Raw genomic sequence first — 20,611 nt, 5'->3', positions numbered from 1 at the left:
ATCTCCAGGTAAGAAGCTCGTGCAAGTGAGTAAGCTCGTGTAATACTTTGATAAAAGAATGGATGAAAGTGACAAAAAAATGTAGAAGCGTGGATGCTTCTATTTTATGGGTTTTTTTTTTTTAAAAAAAAAAGAGAGGTATTAATTAAGGTATTTTTGGTGTGTTGTACTTGAGGTATGTCGTTTCCCGGGGGGTGATTTGACTGGATCAGACAAATCACTTTCGCAGTCAAGACATTGTTTGTAAATATAATAAAAATTATTTTTATTTAAAAGAATATTAAAAGAATATTTTTTTAATTTTTAAAAATTTATTTAATTTAAAATTTAAAATATCAAAATGTTTTAAAAGCACGGTCCAAACACCATAATTGTCAATATCGTATGTTTCATGTTCTCTTCTCTTGTGGCTTAGATCACACTAGATATATTGCTAGCGTTATATCGTAGGTCGAGCAAATTTATTTTACGTAAAAGAAGTGTTCCGCTAAAAAGAATTAAGTCTTGAGTTATTGATTCAAGTAGTAATTTAAAAAATAAAAAAAAAATGAATTATTTCAAAGTCTATTTAAATTATCAAACAACTTAATACTCATTTAATAAAAGGAAAACCCTAAAAGGTAAAAAAAAAAAAAACTTATAAAAAATAAACAAGACATCAGCTTAAAAATGGAGGGACTAAAAAAACTCAAACGAACCTCCTAAACTTGTTCCAGTAATAAAAACTTGCAACTTGTTAAATTCAATATCTGAGTTCGATTAAGAAACTTAACTATTAACCAATTTATTTTTAAAATATGAAATCATTAAAAAAATATATTGATAAAAAACCCTGCAAAAGCCACGACAAAAAAAACAACAACCAAGAGAATAAGGATGGAATTTGAGAGAAAAACACCTAATAGGAATGAAATTTGAGAAAAAAATTAATTAATTTCAAACAAAATAAATATAAATTAAAATAATGAGTATCTATTTTAAAAGATTAAAAAAATCAAAGAGAATGAAATTAAAAAATATCATAGAGGGCTAATCCAATAGAATCAAACTTAAAAATTAAAAATAAAAAACAAAAAAAAAGATTAAAAGGCTCAAAAAGAAAAACAAAACAAGAAAATTCGGACGAGCCTCCTTAACCTAATATAATCTCTATAACTTGCAATTTGTAAAATTATACACCTGAGTTCAATCAAGAAACTTAACTTTTAACAAATTTATTTTTGAAGGATAAAAACGCAGAAAAAAAAACTTGCAAGAGAAAAGAAACAACAACAAAAAGAATATGGATAAAATTTGACAGAAAAAACGAATGATGAAATTTGAAAAACTAAATTAAAAATGATACCAAGTAAAAAAAATTGTAATTAAAATAACGAGGACCAAAATTGAAACAGATGAAATTAAAAAACATATGTGATTTGATAGATTATTTACATATTAAAAAATAATATAATTGAAATAGAAAGAAAGAGCCCGTTTGACTCTGCGGCTGCGGCTGCGACTGCGTTTTATTGAAAACACAGTCAGCAGTCGTTTGGTAACAAAAAAACTTGATTTACTGTACATGGGACCCACACAAATTTTGCGTCAAAAACACAGTAAATAAAAAGCAAAAAAATTCATGCTTTTCATGCACTGTGCAGCTGATTGCACTGTTCATTGAACAGTGCAATTAGCGCGAACAGTGTACATGGTACACTGTTCACATTAAAAAATAATGCAGTGCAAGTGAATTGAACTGTTCACGTCACTTGCACTGTTCATCCAGTTGTTTTTTTTTTTTTTTTTTTTTGCAGTGTGTTAATTTTATTAAATTTTTTTTTTAAAAAAAAAAACTAGTTTAGAGTGAATTAAATTCATTCGCTCTGTGATGTGAACAATATTTTTTTTCTCGAAAAAGTAGTATAGAGTGAATTAAATTCACTCGCACTATAATATCAATTTTATATCTGATAATATTTTATCTAATTTTATTACACACTCAAAAAATTATGAAAATTGTAGTTCTTAACGGATGAATTTTGTACGTAATGAAATTATATATAGTTTAATGGAATAATAAAAAATATTTTATATAAAGTATTATTTATTCCATGATGTAATAAGAGTAATTAAATTTATAATATTTAAATTTAAAACCATCAATATTAATATATATTTCTTAAAATTATTTTATAACCTCAATTTTAAAAACATTCTTAACCAAACACATTAAACTACTTTTTATTCAACCCAATTTTAACTACAGTTTTAACCAAACACCTATTTTTTCAAACAAACCTCAATTAAAAGTACTATTTTATAAAACGACTTTTTTCAAACCACAACTACAACAGCTACCGCAATACCAAACACACTCAAAGTGTAGAGTGCTAACCCAATACAATCAAACCTCAAAACAAAACAAAGGATTAAAAAAAACATTAGTTTATAAAAAAGAAAGAAAAAAACCCAACAAGCCAAACGAACCTCTCATACCTGGAAAATTCAAGAGACATGTAAAGATCAAGATATTTAATCTCACAAAATATAATATTTACCCGGTTATGTTAGCTAAATTTTATTAATTAAAATAATTTTTTATTCCATCAAATGACAATAGAAATAGACACACATTAAATTAATTAAATAAAAAATATAATATAAGGCTACAAATATTATAAATATTATTTAAAAATAAAATATACCCATAAAAAAAAAGATAGATTGCTACAGTGAAATCCAATCGCAAAAAAAATGAAAAGAAAAGAATAAAAGGATGGGTTATTCCTGGCACTATCATCACCTCTAATCAACAATTTTTACATGCTTTAAGCATTTCAAATATTTTACCTTCCATGCACTGCTGGTCTTACCACGTGACTGAACTCGGAAAAGTGGCCAGATGAACTGGTGGTGGGTCTGTAGCAGCTGACATGGAAATTGGCACAGACGTACAAGGTTACTGCAGGAACTAGCAACAGTACCATGGCCTAGTTTGTAATGTTTTTCAGTACAAAACAGCCTTAAGACACGGGAAATCTCAAGATGGCAAGATTCTTTCAGATATGTGAATTGTCGATTTGCAGATATTGCCAGGCAAGAAGGATCCAGTGTAGTTAAATTGATTAATCGCAAGTGATGGAGTCTCTGTACTGAGTGTCGGCTCAGCCCCTGTTCATCCAGACATCCTCGTCAACCACCCATTTTCCTCCACATATCCTAGCCGGAGAAGGAGAGCCCAGCACGCATGCTTATTCCTGTGCTTACACTCTTGCTTGTCTCTGTCTTGTAAATTCTTTTAAGGGAAATGTGTGTACGGAAACTAGAAAGGCATGTATATAGCCAGCCGTCCGATGAACTAAATACATTTCCAATAAGATTTGAAGCATACCATCCATCTTCAATGCATTAGCTATAGATCCATCTATAGTTTCGAGTTGTTACCTTCACCAAGAACCCTTTTGATTTCTCTGCAAAGATGTAGTAAGAAAAGGAAGAAAGGGAAAGAAAGAGAACTGGACATGGAAGAACGCCGGTGAGGGATGATCCCTATCTCGAAATTGGGCCTAAACATCCGACACCCTTTACTTGGGCTGATTCTTTTTCAATTTAAGGTAACATTGGGCCTTAAAACCCAAGGGCGAGCCTGTTTCGCTCACATCTTAAACAAGTCCATGGATACAACAGGACACGTCCTCAATCCTGGGTTTGGTTATTGTGGAGATAAAAAAAACAGACTCGGTACAAATAAAAAAAATGTGTTTAGTTTAAAAAATAAAAATATAAAAATAAATTTGTGTTTGAAAGAATTTTGAAGTGAATTTATGTATTTTTAAAATAGAAGATATAAAGATAATATGTCTTTAAGGATAATATTTTTTTATTTTTAAAATATCATTATATAAAACTTAATTTTAAAATTGTTAAATTAAAATATGTAAAGATAAAAATAGTTATTGTCATCATTTTAAAATCTAACTTAAAGATCGATTCATGGCAGAGCCTGAGTCACTAGTTGAACCTCGGGTCATAGATCAGGTTAACTCGAGTCTACGTAAAAATAAAAATATTTATCATCAAAGTTTTAAAACTCTATTGGGGGATTGATCCCAATAAGCCTCAGGTCACAAATTAGATTGGCTTTTGAATGTTAATTCAAGTCAACATAATGACAAAAATAATTATTATTATAATTTTGAAACCTAACTCAGGGTTAACTCAGGGTAAGACCCGAGTCAAGTATTAGAAGATAAACCTGAGTTAACATAAAATAAAAGTGATTATTATTATAGTTTTAACACTTGACTTGGTGGTCAACTCGGGTCAAGGCCTGAATCGTGGATCAAGAGGATCACCTCAAGTTGACTTAAATCAATGTAAAGATACAAACTGTTATTATCATGATTTTTAAACCCGATTCAAGGCCCAATCGAGACAAAGCTAGGAAGGGCCAATAGGTAGACTCAAGTCAATGTATTGATAAAAATGATTTTTATTATAATTTTAAAACTCGAATATGGAGTCAACTTAAGGACTAGTTTTAAAACCCAACTCAAAGATTAACCAAGGCAAGGCTAGGAAAAGTCAACATAAGCAGACCCGAGTTAATGCATCGATAAAAACAATTTTTATTATAATTTTAAAATTTGAGTTTGGATTCAATTTGAGGACTGATTTTAAAACCCAACTTAAGAGTCGATCGAAACAAAGCTGAGAAAGGTTAAGATGAGCAAACCTAAGTCAATATACCAATACAAATAATTTTTATTGTAATTTTAAAAATCTAATTTTGGAGTTGACTTGAGGATGGTTCAAATAATTTCATTATTTTTTTTTTAAATTTAGAGCAGTGTAAACCCCATATTACCTGTTAAATCAATCATAATTTTACAATAAGAATTCTTATAATATTATTAATTTTTATGAAAATAATTTTTTTGGTTTCACAGGAATGTTTTAAGATATAACAATAACCAAACGCCCCGACCGAACATTGATACATAACGGCACAAACAAAAAAGTTGCTGAAACTACACCCTTTCTGTTTTCTCCTCTTCCTCCTCCAAAACATGCAACCTTAAGAAATGTGCACACATTGTCTATTCAACGAAACCAAACTCCCAATTTTAGTATTTTTTTGCAACTACTTACACTATTAGTTAATAATTATGGGTGTGGGAGGCAAATTCTGGGATTTACTGAAACCCTACGCACGACATGAAGGACCCGATTTCTTGAGAGAAAAGCGGGTCGCAGTGGATCTTTCTTATTGGATTGTCCAACATGAAACAGCTATCAAGGCAACCCATGTTCGAAAACCTCATCTTCGTCTCACTTTCTTCCGTACTATCAATCTCTTCTCCAAGGTTTGTGCTATTTTTAGAAACCCTTTTGAGTTTTTGAATGGAAGTTGGGAAAAAGCTGGAGACTTTAAAAGATATTTGTTTTTATTTGGCTGTAATGGGAGAAATTTTTTTTCTTTCTTTTTTATTTTTGCAGTTTGGAGCGCTTCCCGTATTTGTTGTTGATGGGACTCCGTCGCCATTGAAGTCTAAAGCAAGGATAGCGAGGTTTTTTCGGTTTTCGGGGGTCGATATTTCGGGTTTGCCAGTGGCTGAAGGTGTTTCGGCGGAGAGGAACAAGACTTTTCTCAAATGCGTTCAAGAGTGTGTGGTTAGTTGTTGTTAATTTATAAATGCATGCTGCTTTTATATTCATTAGTGAACTTGCATTTTTTGTGGTATTGTTTGGATATATTTGATTTTACTGCCCATTTTTTGTGGTATTGTTTGGATATATTTGGATTTGATTTTACGGCCACTTGGAGAATGTTAATTATTAATTGATTCCCTGAAATGTTTTTTTATAGGAACTGCTTGAACTGTTTGGGATGCCTGTTTTAAAGGCCAATGGTGAAGCTGAAGCACTGTGTGCTCAGTTAAATGCTGAAGGCCTTGTGGATGCTTGTATTACAGCTGATAGTGATGCTTTCCTTTTTGGGGCTAAGTGTGTGATAAAATGCGTTAAGCCTAATACCAAAGTAAGTTTTAGGTGTCCTGTACTTGGTTTTCTTATTATCCGTGAGTTTTAGGTAAATTTGGAAGTAGCTCAAATAATAATTTCTCAATTTCCTGCAATGCAGGGGTAGTTTTATAGATCCCTTTACTGTTCCGAATGCCATGGGAAATTGAAATTGCTTTCTTAAATGGCTCTTTACCAATTCTGAAACGTGACTGACATTGTGCGCAGGAACCATTTGAATGCTACCATATATCAGATGTTGAAGCTGGTCTCGGGTTGAAGAGGAGACACTTGATAGCCATTTCCCTTTTGGTTGGCAATGATCATGATCTTAATGGTGTGCAAGGGATTGGGCTTGAGAAGGCTCTTCGTTTTGTCCAAAGTTTCGGTGAAGATGAGATATTGAATCAGTTTGCTTCTATACCTGTCTCCAATTCAGTTGTTGTTGTTGTTGTTATTTACTCGAAAATAATGCTTACTGATAATGTGGTATTGAGCTGGGATCCAACTTGTGCTCTATGCAGGTTACATGAAATCAGCAAAGGGAACTCTCCTTCACTTCAAATTGTTTCAAAAGTTGTAGATGAAATAATGCTTTTTCCAGATGAAAGCCCGGCAAGGTCGAAAACTTCTCATTGCTCCTTCTGTGGGCATCCAGGCAGCAAAAGAGCACATTTCAAGTCATCTTGTGAATATTGTGGGACTAGTACCAGTCAGGGTTGCACAAGAAAGGCAGAGGGTTTTAAGTGTAATTGCTCCTCCTGTAATAAGGTGTATATTTACTGTTCTGTTGAGTTTTTTCTTTAGTTGTATTATGGATTGATCATACCATCATTAAAAGCGTTTGACTGGCAGGATCGAAAAGAAAAGGAGCAGCAAAAGCATGAAAATTGGCACATAAAAGTTTGCAACAAGATATCCATGGAGCCAAACTTTCCAAATGATGATATTATTCGAATGTATTTGTGCAACAAACATGGAAACTTTACTGGTATTGCAGCATGATGAGGATTGCATGTAATATAAATAAAGTTATATCAAGTTTTGTTAACTGAGATGATCTAGTCTAAACTATCTTGTGAGGTTTCTTTGTTCCATTTTGAGTTACTTTTTCAAAATTATATATATTCCGCCTTGGAACATTGCAGAAAGCTTTTTTTCCCCTTGGACTAGGGCTGGTGTTAGATGTAGGGGTAGGGTGGATATGCTCGTAGCTTCTTCGTACTTTTTGAAGCTTTGACTGTGAGCCAGTCTTCTGTCTTTAATTTTTTTGAAATGCACATCATTTTACTGTTTTCTGGTCCCCTATTAAGCTCGGAATTATTTCTTGTATAGCTGGCGATGGCTTGTGTTTATCATGGAGATGCCCAGACACTGAAATACTAGTTGATTTCTTGGATTTTCATCAGCATTGGGAACCATCTTATGTTCGACAGAGAATGCTTCCCATGTTGTCCACCATATATTTGAGAGAAATGGCTGCCAAGCCTGAGAAAACTATGTTGTATGGGCAGTATGTATTTGATTCAATTCAGCGTGTGAAAATAAGATATGGAAACCAATCTTATGTGATCAGGTGGAGAAAAGTGACAAGTACAGTAGGCAGTATTATCCGTACCAACTCTGTTGAAGAGTCTGACAAGCCTCAAGAAGAGATCGTTGAAATTGATGAATTCATTGATCATTTGGATGAGGATACTGCCCCCCAGATTCATATTGATGATGAGTGTTGCTTCCTGTTGACAGATGAAAATATGGAGCTTATTCGTGGTGCTTTTCCAGAAGAAGTTGAAAGATTTTGGCATGAGAAGGTATGATCTCCATTCCATTCTTCACGTTATCATTTTGTCAAATTGCTGTTATATATATATATATATATATATATATATATATAAAACTCATGGATATCCTATTTTCTTGTTTTCCTTTAAGCAAATTTGAATTAATAATATAGAAGCATCAAGCATGTGTCAAAATGTGCATAAATTAGATTCTTATATAGGAATCTCTAAGTACACGGAGTTGATGGCCTAAGGAGAGAAGCAAGAAGGGATTGGAGAATTGGTTTTATGTGCTCTTTGATCCTGGTTTCTGTTTTGTATGAGCTTAATAGCTTTTAAGAAATGGGACCATAGCCCATGCTTCATTAGGCCAAGATGCAGAATAGTGCAAATGGGAATGTCAAATGAACGAGTGACAAGATAAGAACTAGTTTATTTGGAGGTGATTGTATATATGAGAGGTTATGGGATACAAAAAGTAGAAAAAATTGAAGATGGGTTTTCTGTATGGATAAAGGATAGCAAAACAAGGATGTTAGTTTCAGTTGAAAAGTTAATGTGCTTAATGGTGGCCTGAGTTAATCAGGGGTGCTCAGTCCTTTTCTTCATGTTCTTTATGGTAAAACTTGAGGACTTTAGGTCGTTGAAGTTGTTTAGTTTGTTATCATGCTGCCTGTTTTACATGTATATAAGGATATTGGAAATGAGAGAGTCTATGGGCCTGCCAGATTATTTACTTTTGTGGTTGAAAATTGGCAGGAACTGAAAGCATCGAAAAGAAGAAAGGGTTCAGGCTTTAAAAATGAAGGGTCCAGTGAAAAGTCAGAATCACCAAAGTCAAAACGTGTCCAACTTAGATTAACAGAATTTTACCGCTCTGCTAAGGTAGCTGCAATTCATGCAAAACAAGAAGATCTAGCCAATAATTCTGAAAATCAAGAGGATGGGCCATCAAAAGGGAAGAACAAGGTTTCAAGTTCAAACCTTCCAAAGTCTGTGAGACGCCGCCTTCTGTTTGAGTAGGACATTTACAGACTTTAGATATGAAGATGTAAATAAACTTTTAGCTTCAGGACCATTATTGTGGATAAGTGGAGTTTTTTTTTTACGTGAAAGAAAAGTCTACTTTTTGGTGAATTGTAGAGAAGCCAGCCTTTTCTCTTTGTTGAAAATGCAGCCTTTTATTTTTGCAATCTGTTTATACAGGGTTGCTTTGGTTCACCTTCGCTGCTAAACAATTTTTAACAGTTTCACATTTTAACTACAGAGTAACCAATTCCAGGCTCTAAATATAATGTTTTACAGAAACAAATTGTTAAAATATGGGAAACATGAGTGTCAATTGGGTAATCAACCAATACTATATAATAGTGGCTGCTTCTCTCGGACCGAATCCATTCTTAGATCAGTATTTTCTTGAACACCACCTGCACTATCAAACACCTAATTTCCATGTTATCACGCATCAATTACTATAAATATCATATCGTACTCCTTATCTAGTGTTTGGTTGTTTCATTCACCCATACTCTCGTTGCCAAATACCTTCTGTATGCCCTTTAAGAAATTTCTTTTGTGGTGTTACTTGAAATATAGACAAACAAGAACCAGGATATCATGGAAGTGAATAGGACTCGCAACTGATTTCCAATGTATCTGAATTCTTCCAAAATTAGCATTTAAACTTGATTTGCTAATATTTTTTACGAAGCACGAGCTTGTTCAATCATAGTAGGAAATGAAATGAATGAAAAAATTGTTAATATAGGTTTTAATTAACACCTAATTCTTTTATCTCGACATTATATATACCGGCCTCAACTTGAATGTTAGAATCATCTTTAGGCGTGGTTTATATTTATTTTGCACTCAAGATGTTATAAAGCATTAGTTTTTAATTATCTTTTAGATAATTATTTAAAAATTTAATTTATGTTTACGGACATTTCAAACCGAGTATTCAATTGTTCAAACTTGTTCATAAAAAAATTTGCAAATTTTGGTTTGTTTGTATGATGAGTGTTTTATTAGATCGAACTCAAATCGAACTTGATAACTTTGGTCTGTTAGCATACAAGATATTGAATAAGCTTTTAAACACCCCTTTTTTATTCTGTCCCCTATATTGCGAAGCAAAGCATTGGTTATTATCCCAAAACCATTGAGTTGAACTCGTCTACGGGTGAGTACTGTCATTACATGCATAAAGGTCCCTTGTTTGGTACGAATTGGTGTTAGATTTCACAAGTGTATTTAGGTAACAACAGTAGTTAATTGGTCTCAGATTTCACAAGTGTATTTAGGTAACAATAGCAGTAAATTGGTCTCAGATTTCACAAGTGTATTTAGGTAACAATAGTAGTTTATTCAGTTAAGGTATATCTGTGCTTTATAAAATTTTATGCACAAGGGTTTTCTTATGTATTCAAATATGGAACATTGTGCACTAAGGAAACTCAACAAGTGACCTGGAGTTTTGGAGTTCTGTATATATGGAAGTCTTAGGGGGGTAATGGAAAGCTAATTAAACTGTGTTGACTAACATTGATTTTCAATTTCAGATAGTGTTGCCATTTTAGAATGCTATGCATATCTTCTCAAGTGATTGTCAAAATTTTTCCTTGACCTTTTTATTTGCTACTGATGAGCTTAAATTCCAGATACGCTTTAATTGTTTTCTTGAGTGAATTAATGAGGAGCTTTCTGATTTGGATTTGACAACGGAGCATTGTCGGGGGGATGCTTTTGGATAAGTATCTGAACTTGTGTGACACAAGTGATTTTGTCCGTCCATAATGTGGACTCCACATACCGTGAACGGACAGGATAATCTCACTAAAAACACAAAAAAACAAGCTCAATAAGATTCTGTCTTTGTGTAGCTACCATATGTGCTTGATCATTGGCTATGTATAGGCACCTCAAAATAAAAGCACAAGTATCTCTATCTGAGTATCTCTGTGTGTGCCTGTGAAATTACCTATCTCTCTCTCTCTTAAACTTGATTATTGGTTATATATAGGCACCTCAATAGAAGCACCCATCCTATATTTACAGCCCAAGCATCTCTTTCTGAGTCTCTCTGTGTGTGTCTGTCTAATCATCTCTTTCTCTCTCTGAAGTTTTGTTCCAAACATGACTAGTGAGCGGGTTCTCTCAGTTGAAGTTACAGAAAATAATGCTGGCTCATTTCCTATAGGTGTTCGAATCTTGGTTGTGGAAAGTGATCCCACATGCCTCAGAATTGTGTCAAAAATGCTTCAGGCATTTGGATATGAAGGTATGTACTGGAGATTAGTCAGTTCCTTTTATATCCATTTCTGTTAGAATCTTAAACTAATATCATTTTATTAGCACAAATAATCATTTTATCAGCACCCTTAAGCACTAGATATGATATTGATTTACCATGTCGTTATACTTGCCTTTAGCATTTAGGAATGCGGTGGGGGGATGGGATGCATCTCCTGGGCAGTGAAGGTTTTGGTTAACGCCGTGTTCTCAGCTGGGCCCTATGTTCAATATTAAGTATGCTCCGTAGTGAGTTGTACAAGATGAGAGAGAAAAAAAAGGGTTTGTTGTGTGGGGGGTGGGAGTGTCGGGGGTTGTTGTGGGTAATCCCTTTCTCAGATTCCGGGTAGAGTTTGTAACCCGTTATAATGACACGTTTCCTAACAACTTGATAGTTTTTGGATCCGTATTCCTGCTTCAGAAAAGACTATTAAGGGCAAAATCTGGAGTTTTTGGATCTGTATTCCTGCTTTGGAAAAGACTATTAAGAGCAAAAATCTGGTATTTTCTGTTTAAACTAACACGCTCCATTTGGTCTAAAAAAGTTAAACGAACCTTTACCTACTCCAGCCACATGGCTTATAGGTATTGAAGAGCGCTTAGCTTGTCTTCTTGCGATGGAATGGTCAAATTCTAGTATCAGATACTTTTTTTTTGATAAATCATATACTGAAATCTTGTTATACTGCTGTGCTTGTAGTCACAACTGCTACACGAGCCACTGATGCATTGCGCATTTTAAGGGAGAAAGAAGATGAAATTAACCTGATTTTGACAGAAACTCACTTGCCTGATATGGATCAATACGAGATCCTTGAGACTCTGGGAGAATTGTCTTCTTTACCCATTGTTGGTAAGTAGCCTCTTTGATTCAACCTCAGCAATCATTCTTATTCCTTCAGATGCTTGTTATTTAGTTAAAAAACTTTTAAGATTTGATTTTGGTTGTTTAATCCTATTGCAGTTTTTTCAGCTGATAACAATGAGAGCACCATGTTAGGCTGCCTGTATAAAGGGGCTGCACTTTATCTTATGAAGCCAATCATCAAGAACGATGTAAAAAACCTTTGGCAGTTAACATATAGAATGAAAATAAAGACAGTTGTATCTGGCAAAGGATCAAACAGCTTTCGTGGGGGGTCATTGGAGGAGAATGCTTCAAGTTTGACTGTAGGGAACCCATCAAGTACCATGGGGATGACTGATCAAAAGGGAAAAAGAAAGGAGCTAGAAGAGGCGGACAATGATGATGAAGATAATAACAATTTGACTGTTCCAAAGAAGCAAAAGCTTGTTTGGACTAATGAGCTGCATAACAGATTCTTGCAAGCTATCAGGATATTAGGCATTGATGGTAAAAGATTCTTGACAAGTTGCATAATAACTTTTTGATGTTGCTATCTTTTCTGTTTACGATATGGTCCATTATCCCTTAGATCTCATTATCAATGCAGGTGCCCATCCAAAGAAAATACTTCAGCACATGAATGTCCCAGGGCTAAAGAAAGAAAATGTTTCAAGCCATTTACAGGTTTGTTCTCTATAAAACTGTGAATGTGTCCATCTTATTGGTTGAGTACAAGGCATGTCTATGTTGTGAGTAATATTTGAAGCTTAATATTTCAAACATGAGTAATAATTGGCCCGAGGAAGCATATTTTTCATCTATTTTTCTGTGGGATATCTGCAAAACACAATAGTAATGTTGATTTTCTAGAATAATTGAACAATGTTATGTTGCCGTATACCTAGTCGTCCTTGTGCATTGCGGGATTAAGAAATGGCATCATTTGCTTCTTGCAACCACTAAAAAAAAAAAAAAAAAAAAAAAAACATCCCAAGGTGACTTTAAATTTTATGTTTTCAGAAATATCGTCTTTACTTGAAGCGGGAACAAGATGCAATGCAGAAGACCATGATTAGAGATTGGCATCCTTCATCAACTGTTAATCTACAAGGAGGGTTCTCCCAATACACAAACTCCCAATTCTTCATGACAGCATCTCAATCAGAATACGGAAACAATTTCCATAATAATCTCTGTAGTCCCATGTCTGTGCATACCCTTGGTTCTGTGCATTCTCATACAAATGTGAACTCAAACTATAATGGCATATTGATCCCTAACTGTGGGCAAGTGGCTTCACAAAGCAAACAGCTATACCCGTCTTACCCCAATTCCAATCATACTGAAATTATTACTACTACTGATGGGAACTTTTCAAGTTTTGGTCAGAAGGGAAATCATAGTGTGGAAGAACATCTCAATCAAGGAACCACTCTCTCCAATATCGGAACTCATGGCCCGACATTCCTGGGCAACTCTCAGCAGCAGGTTCAGTTTCCATTGCCACAGCTTCAACCACTGCCAGAGAAGGAAGATGAATCTGACATTCTCGATATTGCAACAGTGGAAGAGCTTGAGTTGTTGGTGATGGAAAAAGAGTTCCTTGAAGATCCTAATAATGATCTCTGGTAGGTTAATGATTTTTGTGTGCTGCTTTTCAATGCTTGCTTCATGCATTAAGTTACTGTAGGGTAATTAGAATTCTATTTGCTTGTATTTCTATTGTCACTTTTATTTTTCTACTTATAAACCATTTTTTAATGCTTACAACAAGGCTTTGAAGTGGCCCTCGACTCCAAAGTTGGCTTTGGTGCTTTATAACATGGAGAGCAAGATCCCTGAAAACTTTGAATCTGGTCACGGGTGACTGACACGCAGCAGACACCGGCGAAAGGGTTTCAATTGTTGGAGACTTTATCCAAGTTTGACTGTTTGCTGTGGCATTTAGTTTTACAGTTAATAGTCTGTTAAAATACTGTTATCTGGTTGCTTTTTCCTTGTTTGCAATCCTAATAAATTAATAACTCTGTTGTTATTTTGTTGCTCTTTTCCTGTTTGCAATGTCATAAACTAATCGCCCTGTCTGGCGAATTTTATTTTTTTAAATAACTGGATATTTGTAGCTTTTTTATGGTGTGGTTCAGAGAATGAAATGCTCCCTCTTTATGACAACTGGTGCTACTTCATGTTCCTAGAGTTCATAGAACAGAGGAGGATGATTGGATTTTTTTCACTCTATTCCTTTCAATGTAATTGTTAAATACTACATATTTTAAGAAAGAAATTTTCCAAGAAAAAAAAATGGAATCATGCCTGTTTCAATGGTTTCAAAACTCCCATGACACAAGGATTATTAAACACCACCTCAAATGATACACTGACAAAAAGGCCTGTGCCTGTGGAATTTCTCAAAGCGAAGTGGAGTGAAATCACTCCGCTCAAAAAACATGTGCCTGCCAGGACAATCAAATGCTGGATCAGCAATCTCAAAAGGATTACCATTTTGAGATTACAATTTATATGATTCGCAATTAATTGGCGTTGAAGCAAATTACATAACTTGTATGCATCGTGTCACAAATCATATATTAGAATAAATCCATCTTTTTTAGTTCAAATATTTCTTTTTTAGTAGAATCCAGATTGTATCAAATGTACATCGATTCTGTTGGATTAGCCTTGACAATTTTGTCCAGCATGGATAATATAATCTCCAGGCCCGTTAAACCAATGAAACCCCAAAACTTTCCTTGAGAGTTCAATATTCTGGTTGTGAATAATGATCACACATGCCACAGTATGCCACAGTATTGTGACTGGGATACTTCAAGAATGCAACATGCAAGTACGAAGGTAATACTTTTGTGATTCCTTGCTTTGTATTTGGTGCTATGATCATGAGTTCTTCGAGATAACAGTCTTTTCATTTTCTTTTCTTTCCCAGTTGTCCGTTATGAAAAGGCAGCGGATTCTCTAGGGTTCACTCAGAAGAGAAAAGGAAGACTTGACCTTGTGGTCACAGAAGTCCATGTCCCACAGGTGGACAGAGTTGAGCTTCTTAAGAACATTCAGCAATTCAGACTGCCTGTTATCTGTTAGTGTTTTTGCCACCAATTTATTTACCCTTCTTTGTTTCTCATTTCTTTTCAATCCGGTTTCTACCCCTTAGTTTCTTGCTTCATTTTTTTGTTTTTGTTTTCTTTCTTCTCTATTCTTTCAGACTTTGGCTCATGAAACACAGACTACAGATGGGAACTCATTTGATCACGGGAACATGGTACCAACTAATGAAAATCATGTCCCAATAATCTGGTCAAAATGAGATATCATATCAAGGTCCTGAAGTGGTGGCTAGCTATGTGCCAGAGGAATCTTCTTCATTGTCTGCTCCTCCTGTACAACAGCATGGATTACACATTTCGCACTCCTTTTTTTTCCTCGCACACACAAGATTATTACAGAACAGGCGAAGTATTCTATCACTAATAGCTCTGTTTATCACTAGTGTCGCATCAATTTCTCCTCCAATTACATACCAGCCATAGAAAAACTGATATTTTGATTCACCATTAACACATCAGTTGTTGCATAAATCACTTGGTTGGCCATTGAAAAGATTTCTCCTCCATGAAAAAATTACATTACTATACCAAATGTATAAATACACTTAGACTCACGAAATACAGGGGATTGAGATCCTGCCAGCCACAAAGCCACACACACCCTTCGTTTTTCTTTTTATATTTTCTCTTATTTTATATACGTACTGATTTAAATATTGGAGTGTACTTCATTCACGAAAAACTATTTTACAGAAACAGCTAAAATCAGGACTGTAACTCAACTGGGATGAATTTTTTCACAACTTAATTAGAAACAGAATTTAGTATCTGAATATATTCTATAATGTTGTTTTTCTTTGTGCCAAGTTTTCATGGGTAGAATAGTTTGGTTCGTGGGCATTTCAACCTTGAAAACATGGAATTGGTGGTGAACTTTACCTTGACTAATATTTTGGACATGAAAAGTTAATTAAACAGAAAAGTACTGACAACAAAATTCAAATCTGACAAGAGGCCACCAGTTAGTGTGCATTGATAATGCTTCGAAAAGATAAAGTGCTGAACATGGTTCTTTTTATTTATATATTTATTTATGGAGATTAATCATGCAAGAATTGCTGGATTTATAGGCGTAAAAAGTGGTTTATCCAATTATTTCAATAAAAAGGAGCAAAATTAGGGTCTCAGTGAGAGCTTGGGAGCATTAGGGTTAGTTAGAACACACAGAATAACACATATTTAATGTTGTCTCTAATTATTTCAATAAAAAAACTCGATTGAGGAAAGGTCCATGGATGGGGAGGCTCAAATGATAAAAGCGGTGTCTGAAGGACTCAATCGAGAAAATATATATACTTGGGTGACTAATATGAGGTTTGCCCGAGTCTCTGTTATCCACAGTCCACACAGCTAAAAGTTTTACCATTTGGAATTTGAAAAACAAAGAGAACGTAAAGAAGAAAATGAGATCAACTGCGACACCAAATCTCCTGCAATCTCTCCCGCCAATTTCGGTTTCTCCACGAACTCCTTCACTCTTGGCGCACAATAGCTTAACAAGCCCTCCAAAGCGAACACTAGAGGTAACGTGCGCTTCTAAAAGAAGTCCAGATGATTACCACGCGACTCTGAAAGCCCTCAATTCTAGAGATAGAAGACCGAGGAAATCACTAGGCCAGGTTTTACACATACCCATTTTGTTTTCATAACAAGATTGATTGTCTTCCTTGTGCTTTTTCACGGAGGCATTTTAACAAACACTTGGTTGGTGTAATGTTGCAGCATTATATGTTGAATGATGAGATTAACGAGCAACTTGTTGCTTCAGCTAATGTTGAAGAGGGTGATTTGGTTCTTGAAATTGGACCTGGGACTGGTTCTTTGACTAATGTTCTTATTGATGCTGGTGCAACTGTTCTTGCTATTGAGAAAGTAAGGTTAATTGGATTGTTTGTAGCTCCGCTTTTTTTTGTTATAAACTTAGTTGGTTATGAAAGTTATTATTATTTTTTTGAAAATTTGTAACATATAGGATGCTCATATGGCTGCTTTAGTGAGGGAAAGATTTGCCGATACAAATCGTTTCAAGGTGCATTTTGATTTTGATCATGACTAAATTATGTATTCTCTTATCGTGGGTTACTGTTAATAATGTTGTTTTGTTAATGGCCGGTACATTCTAGGTTTTGCAAGAGGACTTCATCAAGTGTCACATTCGATCCCACATGCTTTCGATGTTAGAGAGTATGGGATCTTTGAGTGAAAAACCGAGATATGCAAAAGTGAGACCTTGTTTGAGTAGATGCGTTTTAATGAACTGTGGAAAGATTTTTCTTTTCCTTAGTGAGGGATTGAGTTGTGTTGATGTATGTGTGCTTATCTGTGTAGGTGGTTGCTAATATACCATTTAATATAAGTACAGATGTAATCAAGCAACTGCTTCCAATGGGTGACATTTTCTCTGAAATCGTTCTTTTACTCCAGGTGAGGAAGTGTGAAATGCCACCTTCCTGATATTAATTTATTACCTGCCGAGTAACTACCTTCATTTTCACTCTAAGACTTGTGATCTAGTTATCCAATAGTCTAGACTTGATGTTTTCCTTGGCACTGAGCTTGAACCGTGTCATCCTTTCCTCTGTTTTCTGTTAAAATGCACGTGTAATTCGTTATCCGTGTTGTAATATGCTTAAAGGTGTAAAGAACTTTCTATGTTCAAGGGAAATGCAACTATGAAATATGAAATCCGGTTTTATTATTGGATAACTGTAAAGCGTAGGCACAAAAATGAGGCAAAGCTTGAATTTTGATGATGTTTAACAGGGAAATGTACCGAACCTTGGTACCAAGCAGTAAAATCCACATGTTTCTTTTTTAGAAAGGTGTCTGTGGTAAGGAGCTTGTTAATCAATGAACCATAAACTTTGATCTAGTTGATTGACAGATTAACGAGGTTGAAAAGTTTAAGCAGCTGACTGATTTATTTGGTACAAAACACTTTTGGCTTGTTGTCATTAGTATGACTGAATCGTTTCAGGATGAGACAGCTTTGCGTTTAGTGGAATCTTCTCTGCGAACTTCAGAATACCGGCCCATCAATATCTTTGTTAATTTTTATTCAGGTATCTCTGCAATATAAATCTGTTTTAACTCTTAACCGGTCATTGAGTGACTCTGGGTCTATGGTCCTTGCCTAGTTTGATGTGTACTGTTTTTGATCTGAGATTTTACATTCATAGCAACTACAAGCCTGCAAATAAAAGTTAATAGCTTTGAACAGCTGCCCCTCGACTTTTGCTGCCAGTATTTTTTTAATAGTCTTCAATCTGCAAATGTTTTTTTGCTAACGATACATGTTTTTCCACTCTTCTTCCTATTGCTTTTTTTTTTTTATTCATTTTGATTTTTTTTACTCTTCTTCTCAGTTGTTATGAATTGTCCAATAAATTTAAATGCAATCGGAAAGTTGATTCTTTTCCGTCTAATAATATAGGCTAAATGATGCATAAAACAACTTTATTTCTTTATATAGAGTTTATGTTTTTTCCACCAACTACATGATATTTTGCAGAAATATGCATTGTTTCCTTAGACTTATTTTTCAGTATGTGGTTCTGTTTCCAGATCCTGAATACAAATTTAAGGTCCCAAGGTCAAATTTTTTTCCTCAGCCCAAAGTAAGTAAACGGTTTTCATATGTGTTCAAATACATGTTTTGCAGAACTCTATGCCCAAAGGCAGTCTTATAAGTCATCAAGTGTTCCCTATGCTTGCATATTCAGAATAATGTACTACTTTAACTTTGTTCAAAGAATATAACAGAGCTGTCATGTAATCCTTTTGCAGGTTGATGCTGCTGTCGTTAGGTTTAAGCTCAAGCAAGCTGTGGACTATCCAGCAGTTTCCTCCACTAAAAGCTTCTTCTCAATGGTTGTTTCTTCTCTCAGCACAACTTCTTGTGTTTTAAAACTTCTAGCTCTTGTAAAGAATTGTAAAAGCACTGTGATTTTACTATTGGTTTTGGGAATGCTACCAGCCTACCTTATGTTTTACCTTTCTTCAAAGGCATGGCCACGGAGGAACTTAGACTAAACCTTTGACTGGCTTCCTGTCCAACTTGGGACATTTTTTTAATCAAGCCCGTTTTTGGATATAGGTGAATTCTGCATTTAATGGGAAACGTAAGATGCTGCGAAAATCACTTCAACACATATGCACGCCCGTTGAGATTGAAGAAGCTCTTCAAAATGTTGGTTGTCTAGCCACTGTAAGTGCTATTTAATGATGTATGGTTTACTTCTTTTCCATTTTCACCTTGATAATTACTTTTGACATGCCTAGACTAATCCTTCCAAATCTATTCATCATGTCCAGTCAAGACCGGAGGAGCTTACCTTGGATGATTTCGTTAATTTGCACAATTCTATTGTGAGAACATAGGGTTTTTGATGTTGGGAGAGAGTTAATGAAGACACCTGAGACAGGATTGCCGGACACCGTGTCATGCATCTTTGGAGTTGCAGCAAATCAATGTCATCAAACAGGATGAGGAACCTCAACGATAGAAACCACATTACGGGAATTTCAATATTAGGATCTTCCTGGTAGAAGATGAATTCAAGCGACTTTGGTTGGGATGCGGACGCAATTTGCAGTGTTTAAAGAGTGGAATCAGCATACTCAATTTGCTACCACATACAATTTCGGAAATCCCAGTGTATGATCTTGTTATATTATTAATGAAAAGGGGATTAACTGTGACATTGATTAGAATTCAGACTGTATATAAGAAAATTATTTAATGCAAAAAGATGTGATGGTCTTTACGAATTCGTGTTAGAAGAATAGAGGCTGAAAGCAATCTTTTGGAGAAGTGCTAAAAGACAAACTAAAATCATAGAATATGTCAAATCCCAGAATAGGGATAATAATAATATGAGAGTCATAATGTAATACATCATCTCATAAATCCAATTTCAATTGCATCATTTTGTGCCATGGCATTCTCAAAATAAAGTAAAAAGATGACAGATGAAAAATAAAATCTATTAAATTAGATGAAACCCAATCATTCATTCCAAAAACTCACTTTCATGTTTCATCATCAATAACGATACAAGCAAAATTCTCCTGCCCTGCCCTCTGTTTCCTCTGCTCTGTTCCTTCCCAATAATTAATTATCAGCCATGAAACTGGTAGATAAGATCCAAAGCCCTCAACCTAGTCCCATGAGGATCAAAACCCATAATCCCTCCCCCAAACCCATCATCGGACAACCTCCTCTCCTCAGCCACGGCCACCGTTGACGGGGAAAGAGGCCTTTTAGGCCTCTTATTCTTAATAAAACAATCTCTCATCCTCACCTCCACTTTATCAATAGACACCACCTTATTGGAATTCTCTTCATAATCATCATCATCACCAACTTGCATAGGCTCGTTCCCATTCTCATCAGCTCCAGTGGCCGACGAGAGCGAGTTCTCTTGTGGTGGTGGTGGTGGAAGAGGGAAAGAAGGAAGTTGGTTTTGGGAGAGGATGGAGGAGAGGTGGTGGTGGGCTTGGTGGAGAGAGGAGTAGATTTGGAGAAGGTGATTTGGGTCAGTTGTTGATGGGAGTTGTTTAGCCAT

The 20,611-nt window shown here is 35.0% G+C and overlaps 3 protein-coding genes across 5 annotated transcripts; 2 read left to right on the top strand and 1 right to left on the bottom strand.

Annotated features, from left to right (window-relative positions):
- Positions 1–4,964: 4,964 nt before the first annotated feature.
- LOC118041928 (flap endonuclease GEN-like 1) lies at positions 4,965–12,177 on the top strand. Of its 2 annotated transcripts, XR_012167914.1 has the most exons (10): positions 4,965–5,348; positions 5,482–5,655; positions 5,852–6,022; positions 6,232–6,413; positions 6,528–6,774; positions 6,859–6,994; positions 7,339–7,814; positions 10,984–11,064; positions 11,776–11,928; positions 12,040–12,177. XR_012167914.1 is itself a non-coding variant. In XM_035049431.2 (8 exons), exons 1-8 carry the CDS (start codon positions 5,151–5,153, stop codon positions 8,805–8,807), a joined length of 1,848 nt encoding a protein of 615 aa, XP_034905322.1. In that variant the 5' UTR covers positions 4,967–5,150; the 3' UTR covers positions 8,808–8,956. The 2 variants fall into 2 exon arrangements, 1 of the variants encoding a protein (XP_034905322.1); XM_035049431.2 differs by lacking the exons at positions 10,984–11,064; positions 11,776–11,928; positions 12,040–12,177 and adding an exon at positions 8,544–8,956 and having other exon boundaries at positions 4,967–5,348.
- Positions 12,178–16,328: 4,151 nt separating this feature from the next.
- Positions 16,329–19,810, top strand: LOC118041930 (ribosomal RNA small subunit methyltransferase, chloroplastic). Of its 2 annotated transcripts, XM_035049434.2 has the most exons (10): positions 16,336–16,663; positions 16,767–16,916; positions 17,017–17,073; positions 17,168–17,266; positions 17,373–17,468; positions 18,022–18,106; positions 18,609–18,661; positions 18,831–18,914; positions 19,141–19,251; positions 19,359–19,810. In XM_035049434.2, the coding sequence occupies exons 1-10, from the start codon at positions 16,448–16,450 to the stop codon at positions 19,422–19,424; spliced, it is 1,017 nt and encodes a 338-aa protein (XP_034905325.1). In that variant the 5' UTR covers positions 16,336–16,447; the 3' UTR covers positions 19,425–19,810. The 2 variants fall into 2 exon arrangements, with proteins under 2 accessions (XP_034905326.1, XP_034905325.1); XM_035049435.2 differs by lacking the exon at positions 17,373–17,468 and having other exon boundaries at positions 16,329–16,663.
- Positions 19,811–20,164: 354 nt separating this feature from the next.
- LOC118041908 (uncharacterized) lies at positions 20,165–20,611 on the bottom strand. Its single transcript, XM_035049415.1, has one exon. It carries the CDS (start codon positions 20,609–20,611, stop codon positions 20,165–20,167), a length of 447 nt encoding a protein of 148 aa, XP_034905306.1.

The sequence above is a fragment of the Populus alba genome, chromosome 14 (assembly GCF_005239225.2).
Source record: "Populus alba chromosome 14, ASM523922v2, whole genome shotgun sequence".
Taxonomy (NCBI): Eukaryota; Viridiplantae; Streptophyta; class Magnoliopsida; order Malpighiales; family Salicaceae; genus Populus; species Populus alba.
The sequence above is the reverse complement of the archived record's forward strand: the minus strand, read 5'-3'. Positions and strand labels throughout refer to the sequence as shown.

Coding starts and splice junctions, on each gene's coding strand:
- LOC118041928 (XM_035049431.2), top strand. CDS start 5,151: ATGGGTGTGGGAGGCAAATTCTGGGATTTACTGAAACCCTACGCACGA. Junction 5,349..5,481: donor CTATCAATCTCTTCTCCAAG/GTTTGTGCTATT, acceptor TTATTTTTGCAG/TTTGGAGCGCTTCCCGTATT. Junction 7,815..8,543: donor AAAGATTTTGGCATGAGAAG/GTATGATCTCCA, acceptor GAAAATTGGCAG/GAACTGAAAGCATCGAAAAG.
- LOC118041930 (XM_035049434.2), top strand. CDS start 16,448: ATGAGATCAACTGCGACACCAAATCTCCTGCAATCTCTCCCGCCAATT. Junction 16,917..17,016: donor CTGTTCTTGCTATTGAGAAA/GTAAGGTTAATT, acceptor TGTAACATATAG/GATGCTCATATGGCTGCTTT. Junction 17,267..17,372: donor AAAAACCGAGATATGCAAAA/GTGAGACCTTGT, acceptor TTATCTGTGTAG/GTGGTTGCTAATATACCATT.
- LOC118041908 (XM_035049415.1), bottom strand. CDS start 20,611: ATGGCTAAACAACTCCCATCAACAACTGACCCAAATCACCTTCTCCAA.